The sequence below is a fragment of the Chiloscyllium plagiosum genome, chromosome 36 (assembly GCF_004010195.1).
Source record: "Chiloscyllium plagiosum isolate BGI_BamShark_2017 chromosome 36, ASM401019v2, whole genome shotgun sequence".
NCBI classification, from domain to species: Eukaryota; Metazoa; Chordata; class Chondrichthyes; order Orectolobiformes; family Hemiscylliidae; genus Chiloscyllium; species Chiloscyllium plagiosum.
The window spans coordinates 31,700,305-31,718,410 of NC_057745.1; the positions used below are offsets into that span (position 1 = coordinate 31,700,305).

General features: G+C 47.0%; 1 protein-coding gene across 1 annotated transcript; it reads left to right on the plus strand.

The window, feature by feature from the left end:
• Positions 1-15,726: 15,726 nt before the first annotated feature.
• Positions 15,727-18,090, plus strand: tlnrd1 (talin rod domain containing 1). Its single transcript, XM_043677615.1, has one exon. It carries the CDS (start codon positions 16,961-16,963, stop codon positions 18,035-18,037), a length of 1,077 nt encoding a protein of 358 aa, XP_043533550.1. The 5' UTR covers positions 15,727-16,960; the 3' UTR covers positions 18,038-18,090.
• The last annotated feature ends 16 nt before the right edge of the window (positions 18,091-18,106 follow it).

Here is an 18,106-nt window from a genome sequence, read left to right on the forward strand (position 1 = left end):
GGGGGCGGGAATAAACACTTAGGCATGTATATAGATAAATCTTAGAAGGCAGCAGAACAAATTGATAAGTTTTAAAAAGGATCCTTGGTTTTATTATCATACAGCGTAGAAGCAGGCCATTCAGCTTTTCAAGTCCACACCAACCCTCCAAACAGCATCCCACTCAATCCCTGTAACCTCACACTTTGCATGGCTAATCCACACATTTTTGGACTACGGGAAGAAACTGGGAACACCTGGAAGAAATCCACACAGTCTCCCAAGGGTGGGGTCAAACCCAGGTCCCCAGTGCTGTGAAAACCACAGTGCTGCCCAACTGAGCTGCTGTGCTGCCTATTATTAATCCTCTATTAATAGAGGATTGGAGTATAAAATAGGAGAAGTAATGTTAAACCTTAATAATACACTTGTTAGGCATCAACTGGATCCTTGTGTCAACTCTGGGCACTACACTGAGGCACTACATCGAGGTAATATATTGAGGCACTACATTGAGGAACTACATTGAGGCACTATGTTCAAGGCCTTGGGGAAAATTCAGATGAGATTCACTGGAAAAGCTCCAAGAAGGTGAGTCTATCAGTTCCATGGAGAAACTGAAGAAGTTCAGGTGGTTCCCCTTGGAGCGAAAAGGATAAAGTCGAGATTTTATAGGGGCATTCAAAATCAGGAATGGCTTTGCTCGAGTAGATAATGAGAAACTATTTCCAGTGGTAACCAATGGGACACAGATATAATGTGATTGAAAAAAAAAACTAGCAGCGACATGCATAAGCTGGAATGTAGTGTTTGAAAAGGTGGAGGAGTCAGATGCAATCTCTTTTCATCTCAATCTTCTTATCCATTTTGCAGCTGGAGAGCTTCCTCAGGTAATACTTGCTGTTCTGTCCCCACTGCTCACTTGGGTCAAGACTACCTCATCAATAGATCACATGGATCTGATTTGACAACGGGATCACAGAAAATTATACAGCTAAAGAAACTCAAACCCCTTTATAAGTATATTTTCAGCCTGATTCTGACTTTTAAACTTTAGTGACAGCAAATTTTAACCACTGTTTGCAGCTCCATAAATGTAACTGTTCTATAATACAGACTACTTTATAAAAAAAAACTCCCCAATGTCTGTGGTAAAATGCAGTGCATGATAAATATGGACAAATGAATCAGGAGCAAGATTAAGACAATTAAACCCCTCGAGATGGCTCTGCCATACAATATGATCATGGATGATCTGATTGTACCTCAAATTCACATTCCACCTTTCTCTCAGTAATCAGAATTAGAATCCCTACAGCGTGGAAACAGGCCCTTCAGCTCAACAAGTCCACGCCGACCCTATGAAGAGTATCCCACCCAGACTCATTAACCTACCCTATGACTCTACATTTCCTCTGGCTAATGCATCTAACCCACACATCTCCGAACACTACGGGCAATTTAGCTTGGCCAATTCACCTGGCCTGCACACCTTTGGGCTGTGGGAGGAAACCGGAGCACCCGGAGGAAACTCAAACAGACACACGGAGAATGTACAAACTCCACACAGACAGTCTGCCTGAGGCCGGAATCGAACCTGGGTACCTGGCGCTGTGAGGCAGCAGTGCTAACCACTGAACCACCATGCCACCCTTTTCATCCTCCTCCTTAATAAGAATCTAACTACCCCTGCGTCGAAAATAATCAAGGACTCACTTCCATCACCACTTCAGGAGGAGTCTCAAAGATTCACAACCAGCTGTGAGAACAAAATTCACCTAATCTCGGTTTTAAATGGATGATGCTTGATTTTGAAACAGTAACCCCTAATTCTATATTCTCCTGCAAGTGGAAACATCTTTCCTGTATCCACCTCCCAAGTCCCCTCAGGATCTTAAATGCTTCAAACAAGTTGCTTCTTGCTCTTTTAAATTCCAAACCGAGCCAGTCCAACCTTTACTTAATAAAACTATCCACCCATTCCAGGTATAACATCGGAAACACTAAGTATGCCTGCATGCATCACTGACTCCAGCTGGTAATTTCTAAATTCTATAAAAACTATATCATTTATTTCCTTTATTCTTTCATGGTGAGAACAAAGTTTATTGCCACTCCTTGCTCACCCTTGAACTGAATGGCTTCCTAGTCAACTTTAGATAGTAATTACTTCAAGGTCAGAGAGGTAAGGTTGGCAGGTTTCATTCTCAAACTGGTATTCAGTGAATCAGATTTTTCTTATGATAGTCAAAACATATTCCTGGTCACAATTACCAAGACTAACTTTTAATTTCAGCTGCATCAATTCAATTTCAATCATTTCACCTGGTGGGATTTGAACCAGGATATTAGACTGGGCCCGTAGATTAGCAGTCTGGTGAGATTACCACTACACCACTATATGCAACCAATATTTAACTGTCAGTCAATTACCTGAGACTAGAAAGAGATTACCCTGAACACTTATTCCATTGCTGTTCGAAGCTGACATTACAATAGAGGCTATGCTTCAAAAAGTACTTCATTGTTTGTAAAAAAAACTTTGTGGCATGCTAAAGTCATAGAATGTGCTAAGTAATTGCAATTTATTTTGTTTCCTCCTGCTACAACATGTATGTCCAAGCCCAGCTCAGTCCTAACAGCTGATGTGGTATTCCCCACAGTTGAATAAACTGAAATCATCCGCCAGGTACAATCACCTGTAAAACGAACAGGTTTACATGTATACCCTTCAGACAGTCCAAACACTTCACAGAAAATGAGTCATATCATGTCCTCATTTGAAGTTAAAAGGTGAAGCTGCCGGACTCCCGCTCTCTCATTTATAGCATATCACATAAAAGGAGAGACAATGATCTCGTATCTCTGGACTCTTAATCCAGAAACTCAGCTATAATTTGAATTCAATAAAAAAATCTAGAATTAGGAATCTACTGAGGACCATGAAATGACTGTCAGAAAAAAAACTTTGTTCAGTAATGCCCTTCAGGGAAGGAAATCTGCCATTCTCACTTGGTCCAGCCGACGTGTGATTCCAAACCTACAGCAATGTGGTTGACTGTCAGTTGCTGTCTGAAAGCAAGTCACTCAGTTGTATTAATCGCTATGGAATCTCAACAAAGAAATGAAACTGCACAGACATCAACCTAGGCATCGGAAAAACCAACAGCGGAAATAGACCTGACAACTCACCAAGTCCTCCTCGCTAACATTTGCGGGCTAGTGGACAGCTAACTCACTAACCAGTCAAGTAACAGCCTGACACTGTCATACTCACAGAAACATACGTTACAAACAATATCAGAAACACCACCACCACCATGTCTGGATAGGTCCTGTTCCACTGCAGGGCAGACCCAGCAGAGATGGCGGGACAGTGATATACAGTCAGGAGGGAGTTGATCTGGGTGACCTCAACATTGACTCTGGACCCCATGAAGTCTAACATCCTCAGGTGAAACATGGGCAAAGGAATCTTTTTCTGATTACCACATACCTTCCTCCCTCAGCTGATGAAATCAACACTTGGAGGAAGCACAGTGGGTGATAAGATCACAAAATATATACGCTGGGTGGGGGATTTCAAGAGTGGCTCAGCAGCAGTACTACTGATCGAGCTGGTCTTGTCCTAAAGGACATAGCTGCTAGACTGAGTCTGCAGCAGGTGGTGAGGGAACCAACGAGAAGGAAAATCACACTTAACCTCATCCTTACCAACTGCCATCTGCAACTGAATCTGTCCATGACAGTATCAGTAACAGTGACACCGCATAGTTCTTGTGGAGACCAAGTCCCACCTTCACATTGACAATACTATCATTGTGTTGTATGGCAGTAACTCTGTACTAAATGGGAGAGACTTCGAACAGATCTAGCAAATTCAGGCCTGGGCATCCATGAGATGCTGTGGGCCATCAACAGCAGCAGAACTGTACTCCAGCCCAATCTGTAAACTCATGTCCTGGCATATTCCTGATTCAACCATTTGCATCAAACGAGGAGATCTTCTGTGGTTCAATGGAGAGTGCAGGAGGGCAGCACCAGGAATACCTAAAAATGAGGTGTCAAACAGCATATGCAGCAAGTGATAGGCAGAGCTAAGCAATCCCACATCCAAGCAGGGCCACTCACCTACTGACCTCATTACAGCCTTGGGTTAAACATGAACATAAGAGCTGAATTCCAGAGGTGAGGTGAGGGTAACTGCCTGGAGGCCACATTCAACCATGTGTGGCATCACGGAGCTCTAGCAAAACTTAAATCAATAGGTTTCAGGTGGAACACCTACTGCTGGTTGGAGTCATACCTGGCACATGGGATGTCAGTCATCTCAGCTGCAGGAGTTCCTCAGGGCAGTGTCCTAGGCCCAACCAACTTTTAGCTGCTTCAGCAATTACTTTCCCTCCACCGTAAGGTCAGAAGTCATAATGTACATGGAAGATAGTACAATGAAGGGTATGTAGATTAGTCTGATCTTAGTGTAGGATAAAAGGCTGGCACAACATTGAGGGTTGAAGGGCCTGCACTGTTCTATGCAAACATCACTTATGATTGCACAATGTACATCTCTTTCATGACTCCTCAGATACTGAAGCAATGCATGCTCAAATACAAGAGGATCTGGACAATATCCAGGCTTGGGCTGACAACTGAGAAGTAACATTCATGCGACACAAATGCCAAGCTATGACCATCACCAATAAGACATTCAACAGTATACCATCACTGGATCCCCTAAAATCTACATCCTGGGGGTTACTATTGACTAGAAACTCAACTGGACTCGCCACATAAACACAGTGGCTGCAAGAGGTCAGAGGCTAAGAATCCTGCAATGATTAATGCACATCCTGACTCCCCAAAACCTGTCCACCATCTACAAGGCACAAGTCAGGAATGTGATGGAATACATCCCACTAGGTATAGTTCCAACAACTCTCAAGAAGCTTGACACCATCCAGGACAGAGCACCCCACCTTATTGGCACCACATCCACAAGTATCCACTTACTCCACACCGATGCTCAATAGCAGCAATGTGTATTATCAACAAGATGCACTGCAGAAATTCACCAAAGATCCTTAGACAGCACCTTCCAAGTCTGTCACCATCCAGCCATTTAGAAGGACAAGGGCAGGAGATACATGGCAACACTACCACCTGCAAGTTCCCCTATATGACACACAGCATCCTGACTGGGAAATATATCACCATTCCTTCACTGTTGCTAGGTCAAAAACCTAGATTGAGCAAAGGATTCTGGGAAATCCAAGATGGAGGACGGGAAAATTTTTGAGGTATTTTAGGTATTGGAGGTGATTTCCTCGTATTCCAGGAACATCAATTACTGTTTTATATGTTGTTGCATTGTTTTGGAACTTTGGAGAAAAAAGGTTTAAAAGGAAGAGGAACAGACAAAGGCAGCACATGGTGAGGTCAATGCAGGAGAGAGAGAGAGAGAAAGAAACCCACAGCGCTAACTGACACAGCAGTGAACCTGCACAGTTACTGCCTTTGTTGTTTGAATTCATGTATCGCTGGACATCGGAGTGCGTCTGGGAAAATTAACAAGCAGTGAAACTCATAACTAATCTTGGATGAACCTGTTTGGGAGAGGTCACAGCACAACAGGTAAGTGAATATTTTTAAGTGTGGCCTTACAATAAGTCTGCAGTAGTGAATATAGTGGGTCCTTTCTTGATTATATGTTTTATTGAGATATGTCTCTTGATTAAACTTAATACTTATGGCTTATATTTTTAAGTTAGCCTGGAACAGTGTTTTGTAGAGGAATAAGACAGTGCTATTTTCTGGGTCTGTAGATTGAAAGAAGAAAAAATGGCCTTTAGTAGAGTGATATGCTCTTCTTGTCAGATGTGGGAGTTCAGGGAGAGCTTACGTGTTATTGAAGATTATATCTGCAATAAGTGTCATTGGCTGTGAATCCTACCATATCGAATGGATCAGTTGGAGAGACAGTTAGAGGCAATGAGGAATTTACAAGAGCAAGGGGATGCGATGGCTGGCAGTTATAGAAAGGGGGAAAAGTTGCAGATACAGTCATATAGATGGGTTAACTCCAAGAAAGGTAAGAGACGCAGGCAGGAGTCTTCTGTGGCTCCACTTCAAATAAGTATGTAGTTTTGGAAAATGTATGGGGTGATGGATTCTCAGGGGAACGTAGCACGAACAGTCTTATATCAAGACTGGCTCTAATGCAATGAGGGCTACGTCAGGGTTCCAAGAGGTCCATTGTGTTAGGGGACTCTCTAGTCTGAGGCACAGATAGACATTTCTGTGTGTCAGGATCAAGGATGTCTCAGAGAGGGGATAGAATATTCTCAAGGGGGCCAGCAGGAGGTCATTGTACACATTGGAACCAATGACTTGTGAAGGGAAAAGGATGAGATTCCAAGGGGAGATTACAGACAGTTAGACAGGAATTGAAAAAGAAGATGCTTGAGGGTAGTAATATCTGGATTACTCCCAGTGCTGCGAGCTAGTGAGGGCAGGAATAGGATGATAGAGTAGCTGAGGAGCTGGTGTATGGGAGAAGGATTCACATGTTTGGATCATTGGAATCTCTTTTGGGGTAGAAGTGACCTGTACAAGAAGGACGGGTTGCACCTGAATTGGAAGGGAACTAATATACTGGGTTGGAAATTTGCTAGAACTGCTTAGGAGGATTTAAACTAGTAAGGTAGGGGGGGTTGTGGCCCAGGAAAATAGTGAGGAAAGAGATCGATCTGAGACGGGTACAACTGATATCAGAAGTGAGTCAAACAGTCAGGGCAGGCAGGGACACGGTAGATCTAATAAATTAAACTGCATTTATTTCAATGCAAGGGACCTAACAGGGAAGGCAGATGAACTCAGGGCATGGTTAGGAACATGGGCCTGGGATATCATAGCAATTACGGAAACATGGCTCAGGGATGGGCAGGACTGGCAGCTTAATGTTCCAGGATACAAATGCAACAGGAAGGATAGAAAGGGAAGGGGAGTGGCATTTTTGATAAGGGATAGCATTACAGCTGTGCTGAGGGAGGATATTCCCGGAAATACAACCAGGGAAGTTATTTGGGTGGAACTGAGAAATAAGAAAGGGATGATCACCTTATTGGGATTGTATTATAGACCCCCCAATAGTCAGAGGGAAATTGAGAAACAAACTTGTAAGGAGATCTCCTCTATCTGCAAGAATAATAGGGTATTTATGGTAAGGGATTTTAACTTTCCAAACATCAACTGGGACTGCCATAATGTTAAAGGTTTAGATGGAGAGGAATTTCTTAAGTGTGTACAAGACAATTTTCTGATTCAGAGGGATGATAACCTTATTGGGATTGTATTATAGACCCCTAATAGTCAAAGGGAAATTGAGAAACAAATTTGTAAAAAGATCTCAATTATCTGTAAGAATAATGGGGTGGTTATGGTAGGGGATTTTAACTTTCCAAACATAGACTGGGACAGCCATAGTGTTAAAGGTTTAGATGGAGAGGAATTTGTTAAATGTGTACAAGAAAATTTTCTGATTCAATATGTGGATGTACCTACTAGAGAAGGTGCAAAACGTGACATACACTTGGGAAATAAGACAGGGCAGGTGACTGAGGTGTCAGTGAGAGAGCACTTTGGGGCCAGCGACCATAATTCTATTAGTTTTAAAATTAGTGATGGAAAAGGATAGACCAGATCTAAAAGTTGAAGTTCTAAATTGGAGAAAGGACAATTTTGACAATTTTAGGCAAGAACCTTCAAAAGCTGATTGGAGGCAGATGTTCGTAGGGAAAGGGACGGCTGGAAAGTGGGAAACCTTCAGAAATGAGATAACACGAATCCAGAGAAAGTATATTCCTGTCAGGGTGAAAGGGAAGGCTGGTAGGTATAGGGAATGTTGGATGACTAAAGAAATTGAGGGTTTGGTTAAGAAAAAGAAGGAAGCATATGTCAGGTATCAACAGGAAAGATCGAGTGAATCCTTAGAAGAATATAAAGGCAGTAGGAGTATACTTAAGAGCGAAATCAGGAGAGCAAAAAGGGGACATGACATAGCCTTGGCAAATAGAGTTATGAGAATCCAAAGTGTTTTTACAAATACATTAAGGACAAAAGGGTAACTAGGGAGAGAATAGGGCCCCTCAAAAATCAAGGCAGCCTTTGTGTGGAGCTGCAGGAGATGGGGGAGATACTAAGAGAGTATTTTGCATCAGTATTTACCGTGGAAAAGGATATGGAAGATATAGACTGTAGGGAAATAGATGGTGACATCTTGCAAAATGTCCAGATTACAAAGGAGGAAGTGCTGAATGTCTCGAAACACATAAAGTGTATAAATCCCCAGGACCTGATCAGGTGTACCCCAGAACTCTGTGGGAAGCCGGAGAAGTGATTGCTGGGCCTTTTGCTGAAGTATTTGTATAATCGATAGTCACAGGTAAGGTGCCGGAGGACTGGAGGTTGGCTAACGTGGTGCCACTGTTTAAGGAGAGTGGTAAGGACAAGCCAGGGAACTATAGACTGGTGAGCCTGACGTCAGTGGTGGGCAAGTTATTGGAGGGAATCCTGAGGGACAGGATATACATGTATTTGGAAAAGCAAGGACTGATTAGGGATAGTCAACGTGGCTTTGTGCGTGGGAAATCATGTCTCACTAACTTGATTGAGTTTTTTGAAGAAGTAACAAAGAGGATTGATGAGGGCAGAGCGGTAGATGTGATGTATATGGACTTCAGTAAGGCGTTCGACAAGGTTCTCCATGGGAGACTGTTTAGCAAGGGTAGATCTCATGGAAAACAGGGAGAACTAACCATTTGGATACAGAACTGGCTCAAACACTTTGGGAAAGCAAATCTTAGCAGGACTTATACACTTAATGGTAAGGTCCGAGGGAGTGTTGCTGAACAAAGATACCTTTCATAGCTCCTTAAAAGTGGAGTTGCAGGTAGATAGGATAGTGAAGAAGGCATTTGGTATGCTTTCCTTTATTGGTCAGAGTATTGAGTATAGGAGTTGCGGGGTCATATTGCGGCTAAACAGGACATTGGTTAGGCCATTGTTGGAATATTGTGTGCAATTCTGGTCTCCTTCCTATTAGAAGGTTGTTGTGAAACTTGAAAGGGTTCAGAAAAGATCTACAAGGATGTTGCCAGAGTTGGAGGATTTTTAGCTATAGGGAGAAGTTGAATCGGCTGGGTTGTTTTCCCTGGAGCATCAGAGGCTGAGGGGTGACCTTACAGAGGTTTATAAAATCAGGGGCATGGATAGGATAAATAGACAAAGTCTCTTCCCTGGGTGGGGGGGTCCAGCACTAGAGAGACGAGGTTTAGGGTGAGAGGGGAAAGATATAAAAGAGATTTAAGGGGCCATGTTTTCACGCAGAGTGTCGTACATGTTTGGAATGAACTGTCAGAGGAAGTGGTGGAGGCTGGGACAATTGCAACATTTAAGAGGCATTTGGATGGGTATATGAATAGGAAGGGTTTGGAGGGATATGGGCCGGGTGCTGGCAGGTGGGACTAGATTGTGTTGGGATATCTGGTCGGCATGGATGAGTTGGACTGAAGGGTCTGTTTCTGTCCTGTACATCTCTATGACTCCCTCCCTAAGGGCATCATGGGTCAACCCACAGCTTGTGGACCTCAGGGGTTCAAGAAGGGGCTCACTACCACCTTCTCAAGGGGCAACTAGGAAAAGATAATAAATGCTGGCCCAATCAGTGACGCCCAATTCCCAAGAGTGAATTTCTTAAAAACTGCATAGAAAATGGGTTGTGTTATGCAGGCATTTGAAGTTAAAAGCACTGCCACAGTCCTACTCTCATTAGAGAAAGGTGGTTTAACCTGAGGATCACTGAGTCTCACATAAGAGGAGAGGTTGAGAAAGATAGTCCCTCATGGTAACTTCACTTGGTTTAGGATCTGAATCCACAGTTAGCATCAGTCTACATTGCAAACCAGTCATCCAGCCAACTGAACTAAATGAGCCTTCACATTTAAAGTAGACAATTCTATGTTCAATTCCTTATACAATTAAGAAATATATAACTGATTGAATGAAAGAACATTAAAGAAAAAGTGTCCTTGCATTTCTGTAACACTTTCTATGACCCCTCCCAAAACAGCTAAGGGCCAATTACTATTGAAATATTGTTGTAAAATAGGAAACACGCTGACACTTTTTGTACAGCAAAATCTCACAAATAGCAATGAGAAAAATGGTCAGAAATAGACACAGAAGAAGTCAGGAATACTTAGCAGGTCATACAGTACCTGCAGAGAGAAAAGCAGAGTGAATGTTTCAGGTCAATAATTTGTCATTGGAATTGAGGAAATTTGGAAATAAAGCAGTCAATCAAATTGGGAAGGCGGAAAAAGAACAGAAAGGGAAATGTGTGATGGGATGAAAGGTGAGAAACATTAATTGGCAAACGATTTGGTTGTGCTGGGCCATGGAGAGTGATAAAGATGGCAGCGGAGTAGAACATCTCAGCCATTGCACATCCGCTCTGACTGTTTCTATGATTTTGTCTTTTGTGTTTTATTCCCCATTTCTCTTCTTGCTGATGTCCTGAACTCCTGGCCTTAGCACAGACTTGGACTCTGGGCATCAGCATGGACCTGACATGGCCATCTCTCGGATGGTCATGGTGGCTTCTTTGCTCAGCGTGGTTCTCTCCCAGCCCGGTCTGGCAGCCTCTCAGGGTCCCGGGTGGCTGTCCCTTGGTGGCCTGGTGTGACCAAGGTGTGGACTTCCAGCATTGAGGTAACTCCAAAAGCCTTGAGGTGAAGCCTGGCACAGTCTGGAGTCAAAGCCTGGTGCAGTCTGGAGTCAAGGCCTGGCGCAGTCTGGAGTCAAGGCCTGGCACAGACTGGAGTCAAAGCCTGGCGCAGTCTGGAGTCAAGGCCTGGCGCAGTCTGGAGTCAAGGCCTGGCACAGTCTGGAGTCAAAGCTTGGCACAGTCTGGAGTCAAGGCCTGGCACAGACTGGAGTCAAAGCCTGGCGCAGTCTGGAGTCAAGGCCTGGCACAGACTGGAGTCAAGGCCTGGCACAGACTGGAGTCAAGGCCTGGCGCAGTCTGGAGTCAAGGCCTGGCGCAGTCTGGAGTCAAGACCTGGCACAGTCTGGAGTCAAGGCCTGGCGCAGTCTGGAGTCAAGGCCTGGCGCAGTCTGGAGTCAAGGCCTGGCACAGTCTGGAGTCAAGGTTTGGCGCAGTCTGGAAGTTAGGTGCCAGCAGGGACTGTTATTCCAAACTTTTTATTTCTTTATTTTTCTAATTTCTTTCCCCTAACAATCTGTACCTACATACAGTTGTTCCTAAGATGGTGCAATAAGTGGAGACTTGTAAACTTTTCACTATATTCATTTGAATACATGTGACAATAAAGCTAATTCTAATTCTAAATAAAAGCTGTGTCCACAGGAGGTGTGTCCACAGGAGCTGCAATCTGACAAAAAAAAGAATGGCAAATGTGGAAAGAAAATGGAATGAAAGGGGGCAATGATTTGAAATTGTTTAACTTAATGATGAATCCAGAAGACTGAAAAATGCTTAATCATAAAATGAGATGCTGTTCCTCCAGCTTGCAACGAGTTTCGCTGGATCACTGCAACAAGCCAAGGGCCAGCCTTGACTCCAGACTGTGCCAGGCCTTGACGCCAGACTGCGCCTGGCCTTGACGCCAGACTGCGCCTGGCCTTGACGCCAGACTGCGCCTGGCCTTGACTCCAGACTGTGCCAGGCCTTGACTCCAGACTGTGCCAGGCTTTGACTCCAAACTGTGCCAGGCCTTGACTCCAGACTGCACCAGGCCTTGACTCCAGACTGTGCCAGGCTTCACCTCAAGGCTTTTGGAGTTACCTCAATGCTGGAAGTCCACACCTTGGTCACACCAGGCCACCAAGGGACAGCCATCCGGGACCCTGAGAGGCTGCCAGACCGGGCTGGGAGAGAACCACGCTGAGCAAAGAAGCCACCATGACCATCCGAGAGATGGCCATGTCAGGTCCATGCTGATGCCCAGAGTCCAAGTCTGTGCTAAGGCCAGGAGTTCAGGACATCAGCAAGAAGAGAAATGGGGAATAAAACACAAAAGACAAAATCATAGAAACAGTCAGAGCGGATGTGCAATGGCTGAGATGTTCTACTCCGCTGCCATCTTTATCACTCTCCATGGCCCAGCACAACCAAATCGTTTGCCAATTAATGTTTCTCACCTTTCATCCCATCACACGTTTCCCTTTCTGTTCTTTTTCCGCCTTCCCAATTTGATTGACTGCTTTATTTCAACAGCAAGGCAGAGAATATAAAAGACTTCAGTGGCAACATTTTCTTGGCAGAGGATGGTACATGTATGGAATGAGCTGCCAGAGGAAGTAGTGGAGGCTGGTACAATTACAATATTTAAAAGGCATCTGGATGGGTATATGAATAGGAAGGGTTTAGAGGGATATGGGCCAAGTGCTGGCAAATTGGAAGAGATTAGTTCAGGATATTTGGTCAGCATGGACCAGTTGGACCGAAGGGTCTGTTTCGGTGTTGTGCATCTCTATGACTATATAATTAAAATGACAGTCCACTGGGACCTTAGTGTCATGACTGCAGATTGATCAAAGATATTCTACTAAATTTCTTACAAATTGGCATCACTGGCCATGCCAGCATTTATTGCCTCTCTCTAACTGCCCTTGAATAGGTGGTAGTGAGCTGTCTTATTGAACTGCTGTATTCCTTAGAATTTAGATATACCCACAATACTGTTAGGAAGGGAGTTACAAGACTTTTATCAGTAACAGTCAGGGAACAGCAATATAGTCCTAAGTCAAGATGGTATGTGACTCGGAGAGGATGGTAGTGGACACACATTTGTAAGTGGTACCCAATCCACATTTAGTCTCCCCAGTGCAAGACAGATAGCATTATGAGCAGGTAAAGTGTACAGAATTGAAAGAAGTACAATTACACAAGTTCAATTATATTGAAAAGGCATCTGAATGGGTACATGAATAGCACAGTTTGAGAGGGATATGGGACAAAGGCTGCCAAATGAGACTAGGTTACTTTAAGAGATCTGGTTGGCATGGAGGAGTTGGAATGAAGTGCCTGTTTCCATGCTGTACAGCTCTCTGACTCTAGGCATGTAAATTGTTGTTTCACTCATCAGGAATGTTTGGGACCTGGTTTGGTAAGAAAAGAGTTAAAAGGACAGGTGTTAGACCTCTGTCATTACACAGAAAGGTGCCATGGGAAGAGGGATGGGTGCTGGAGCTGATCAAGGTATGTTCATGAGTGTCACAAAGGGAATAGCCTGGTTGGAATGCTGAAAGGGGGCATGTATTTGATGGTGGCATCACTTCTGGCAGAAATGGCATTGACTGCAGGCGTTGATGTGTTAAAACTGAACACAAGGAAGCTCTTATGGCTCTCAGGGAAGGGTGAGAGGAAACAAACAGGAAATAGGATTAATATGGTCGAGTGTTCTGGCAACCACTTGGGGTGGGGGGGTTGCTTTGATGAGGAAGGAGGATGACATAATGTATCAGAAACATTGAGATGCATGGTTGCATGGTGTAACACAAATGGAAAAACTGGGAAAATGGAATGGAGTCCTTACAGAAGGCAGGATGTTAGGGAGTACAGTTAATGCAGTTAAGAAATTCAGAAAGCTGTTGATGTCCTATTGCCAGAAATGGAGTAAGAGTCAGAGATGGGCTGTCTGAAATGAGAGAAGAGTGAAAATCAGCAACTAACCAAAAGGCTTGCCATTTATGGTTGAGAACAGTGAACAGCATTGATAGAGGCTACAGGGTGAGGAGTGGTACCAGAGTAGGACCGGAACAAGGAATGTTCCCCATACCTCACAAAATGACAGGCAGCACTGTGTCCACGTAGATACCATGTAGCAACATCTTTTGTTTGGAGGAAGTGAATTGAGTTAAAGGAGAAGTTGTTCAGAATGGGAAGAAAGCAGCAGGAAGAGGGTGGCGAGGACAATTTGGGCCTCTGGTCAAAATGGGATTACAGAATCCTCAGATTGAGGGTGGTGGAGCTGGAGAGGAATTGGGTATCACAAGGGAAAGGAAATGGTTAATACCAGAATATCGAGTTTCTAGTGCTTCCAAATAAACCTGTTGGACTATAACCTGGTGTTGTGTGATTTATAACTTTATCCACCCCAGTCTAACACCAGCTCCTCCGCATCACTTTTATTCTTAACTGAATAGTCATGGAATTTTTGGAACACACCTGGATAGGTTGATGTCACCTAGAGGACAGTATCTGAGACACGGTCAGAAGAACATAATGATCTTTCCTAATTGGAATTATCCCAAACGCTGAAAATTTTCAACTATCTTTTTCCCCAGCTTTGATAAGTTTTGCTGTGTCTGGGTGGGCGGGGTGACCACATCATCAATGACACACTACAACCTATGAACCAATCATACAATTACACACATTTAAAAAAAATCTACGAGTCGAAAATCACAAAGTGCTTGGGACCTGTAGCTCATTCAACATATGTAGAACAAAAAAAAACCCTCGTTTAGCAATAGGAGTTTGTCTTAACTAAAAGTTGCTCCTAACTCATTTCCCCAGGAAGATCAGATTTCCAGCATTCCTTTTTTTACCGTAACCAGCATTAAAAATGCAAAAACAAACATCTTTTGCAACCTCAGAATAATGAATTGAAGGTCTCGGGATGACAGGGAGTTCTCAGCAGACCTCCCATGACGGGTTTTGGATTGTGTCACTGCAGGCCTGGGAAGGTGTCAGAGATAAATTCAGTTGAGGCATTCATGAGAGCATTAGATGATTATTCGGAGAGAAACATCGTTCACTTTCGAGTGGTGAGCGTATTACGACTACACCCCCTCACGGAAGTCTTAAGTTCGATGAGTTTCTGCTCTTTAGTTAAGTTTCCAATAGCGTTTTAGGTTATGGTGCTGATTGGCACCACATCAAACACTCTGACAGCTCCAGTGCAGATGCGATGGGTTGTAACGGCCTCCTCCTGCACCGTAAACATTGTGCGGATGTGATTGTTATGACCTGAACTGTCTGGCACCGTCAATAAACCAGAGGTTCCTCGCCCCCACCCATCACCCTTTGACCGGAACGAACAAGCGGCTCCCCTCCACCGCGCCCGCACGATAACGAACATGAGGCTTTCTATCCCGCATCATAGTGAACGAGCGGCTTTCTACCGCCAGCTCCGGGACGGTAATGAATGACCGGTTCCCCTCCTCCTGCCCCCGGTCGGTAATGAATGACCGGTTCCCCTCCTCCTGCTCCCGGTCGGTAATGAATGACCGGTTCACCCCCTCCTCCTGCCCCCGGTCGGTAATGAATGACCGATTCCCCTCCATCCGCCCCCCGTCGGTAATGAATGACCGGTTCCCCTCCTCCTGCCCCCGGTCGGTAATGAATGACCGGTTCCCCTCCGCCAGCCCGCCCCGAGTGTGACTTTCTGGACGGGAAATTCCCGCCCCCTCCGCGCGGCGCTCGCCTCCCATTGGCCGCGGCGCTTGTATCAAGATTCCATTTGGAACGTCCCCGGCGGCAGGCCCCGCGCTGATTGGCCGCTGGCCGCGTCACAATGGATCCTGTGTCATTTCGGTCAGTGACGTTCCATTTGATGCGGGAGTTTCTGAACCAGGGGATACCGGGGCCGAGGGGAGGGGAAACGGGGCAAACTTACCGATTCAATCTCCAGGGGAGGGGACGGACGGACGGACATACCCGGGGAAGGGCGGAGAGGGGAAACTTTGAGAAGCCTGGACCGTTCCCAGTGGATCAGCTTGGGCCGCGTTCGGAGTCTAACTTCGTCCCCGGGCCGGTAGTCGGATATTGCCCACGTCGGGGGCCTCAAGGAAGGGGATGATGGACTCGCATTAACGCCGAGGGATCACTGAAGCAAAGACATTTCCCTCCCGGCTTTTACTCCCTCCCCCCCTCTCCTCGGTGTGGAGAGGAGAGGGCGGCCGGGGCACGGGATCCTTCCGGCGGGCGCGCCCCTTGGCCGCTCTGACTGACTGTCTTGTCCTGCGGGCGGCTGTGAAGTTAGAAATCTTGCGCCCCATTTCCAAAACTACTGTGAGTTTCCTTCGTGTTAGTACAGTTCGAGTGCAGCCACACCCTCCCTGTGCTTCCTGATAGGGGATGCAGGGCTCCTAACTGAATCTGTCTGCCTGCCATTCCAACACAACAGGCACCAGCACTCGCAACGGCTGACACTAGACTTGTGTGTGTGTGTGTGGGGGGGTTATCGTTGGAAGAAAAAGAGATCCACCTCCTCCCTAAATGACCGAAAGGAAAACAAGGTGGAGAAAGCAAAAGTGAAGTCGCCTTGTGGGAGTTTTTCTTTGAATTCTGGCGGAAATCTGCAACATCAGCCCCCAAACCAGAAGTGAAATCTGATTTTCTCTTTTATTTTCCGTTGGGAGGGGAGGAGACGGAGGAAGAGTTTCTCGGTTTTCTTTTTTAATTCATTCCCTCCCAACCCCCCAGACCGAGACCCTCTCCTAGAAAGCGACAGCATCGGGAGAACAAAATCCAACTCGAGGACGAGGTTTTGCCGGCGAGAAGTTAAACCGAAACAGCGTCATGTATGGAGCCAGGAGGCGGTGGAGTTCCAGACTGAGGACATGCACGTTGGGTTGTGCTGGGCAAACGGATTAAGAGAGGGAGGAGTGCCCGTGTCTACTACATTTGATTATTTTGGGCAGTGGGACCTCTGTTTGCAAAGCCGGCGGCGAGGAACTGAGCTTGGCATCGCCTGCGAATCCTGCTGTCGGTGGAACAGGAGGGCGAAAGAGTCGCCGATTTACATATTGTCTGATTTTTGTATTTTTGTTTGGCTTTCTCGGTTCACCGAGCCCTTTTGCTTTGCGGTCATTGATGGGACGATGATGCGACATCCTGGGCTCAATAGGAACGGTGCTGGTCTCCCTAGCGGCATGCGAGAGGCCGCTCGGCACTATGGCTAGTAGCGGCTCGGCCAAGTCGGGGGCGAGCGGCTCGGGTTCGGGTTCGGGTTGCCAGCAGCGGCGGAGACTGGTTTTCGTGTGCGACATGTGCAAGAGCAAGATGCAACTGGTGGCCGACCTGCTGCTGCTGTCCGGCGATAACCGCCCGGTGCACAGCGAGAGCCTGAGCCCCGGGCCCGGCCAGTCCTTTGACAAGATCCGGGACGCGGTGATCGCCCGCACCAAGGGCCTGTCCATCCTCACCCACGACCTGCAGAGCCAGCTCAACCTGGGCCGCTACGGCGAGGTGGCCGAGCGCCTGGCCGAGCTCAGCGAGCTGGTGGTCGCTCTGGTCGAGTGCTCGGCCCACGCCGCTTACCTGGCGGCGGCGGAAGCCCCGGGCTCGCAGGCGGCGGTGGCCGGCCTGGTGGACCGTTACCGGCTGCGGCGGGCCCGCCACGAGGTGGAGCAGAGCTGCGGGCTGCTGCGGACGGCGCCGGTGTCCGAGCTCACCCCGCCGCTGCTGCTCGAGGTGTCGCGGGGTCTAGCCAGGGGTCTCCGCGGGCTCACGGAAGCCTGCGCTCCGGCCGGCCGAGGCAGCGGGGACCGCTTCGCCCGCGACCAGCTCCGCCTCGGGGTCAAGTGCATGAGCGCCAGCGCCGCCGCGCTGCTGGCCTGTGTCCGGGAGCTGAAGGCACGGCCCGGTGAGGCGAGCCGGGCCCGCTGTGTGCTGTTCGGGGGCCCGCTGCTGCAGGCCGTGCACGCCCTGGTCGGCTTCGCCAGCGAGCCGCAGTTTGTGGGTCGGGCGGCGGCTCTGAGCACCGAGGGCCGCGCCGTACAGACCGCTGTGCTGGGCGGTGCCATGAGCGTGGTGTCCGCCTCGGTGCTGCTCACCCAGTGCCTCCGGGACATCGCGCTGCACTCGGACAGCAGCAAGGTGCCTGATTACCGGCAGCGCCTGCACCACTCCGCCCTGGCCGTGTCTGACGGCTGTAACCTGCTGTCCCAGGCTCTGCGGGAGAGATCCTCTCCCCGGACCCTGCCTCCTACACCCCCTCCTCCGACCCTCAACTGCCACTCTGTGAATTAACCCCCTCGGTCAACCCTGCCCTCTCCTCCCCACCCCGTCCCCTCTGCTCCACCCCCCCGTCCCCTCCCC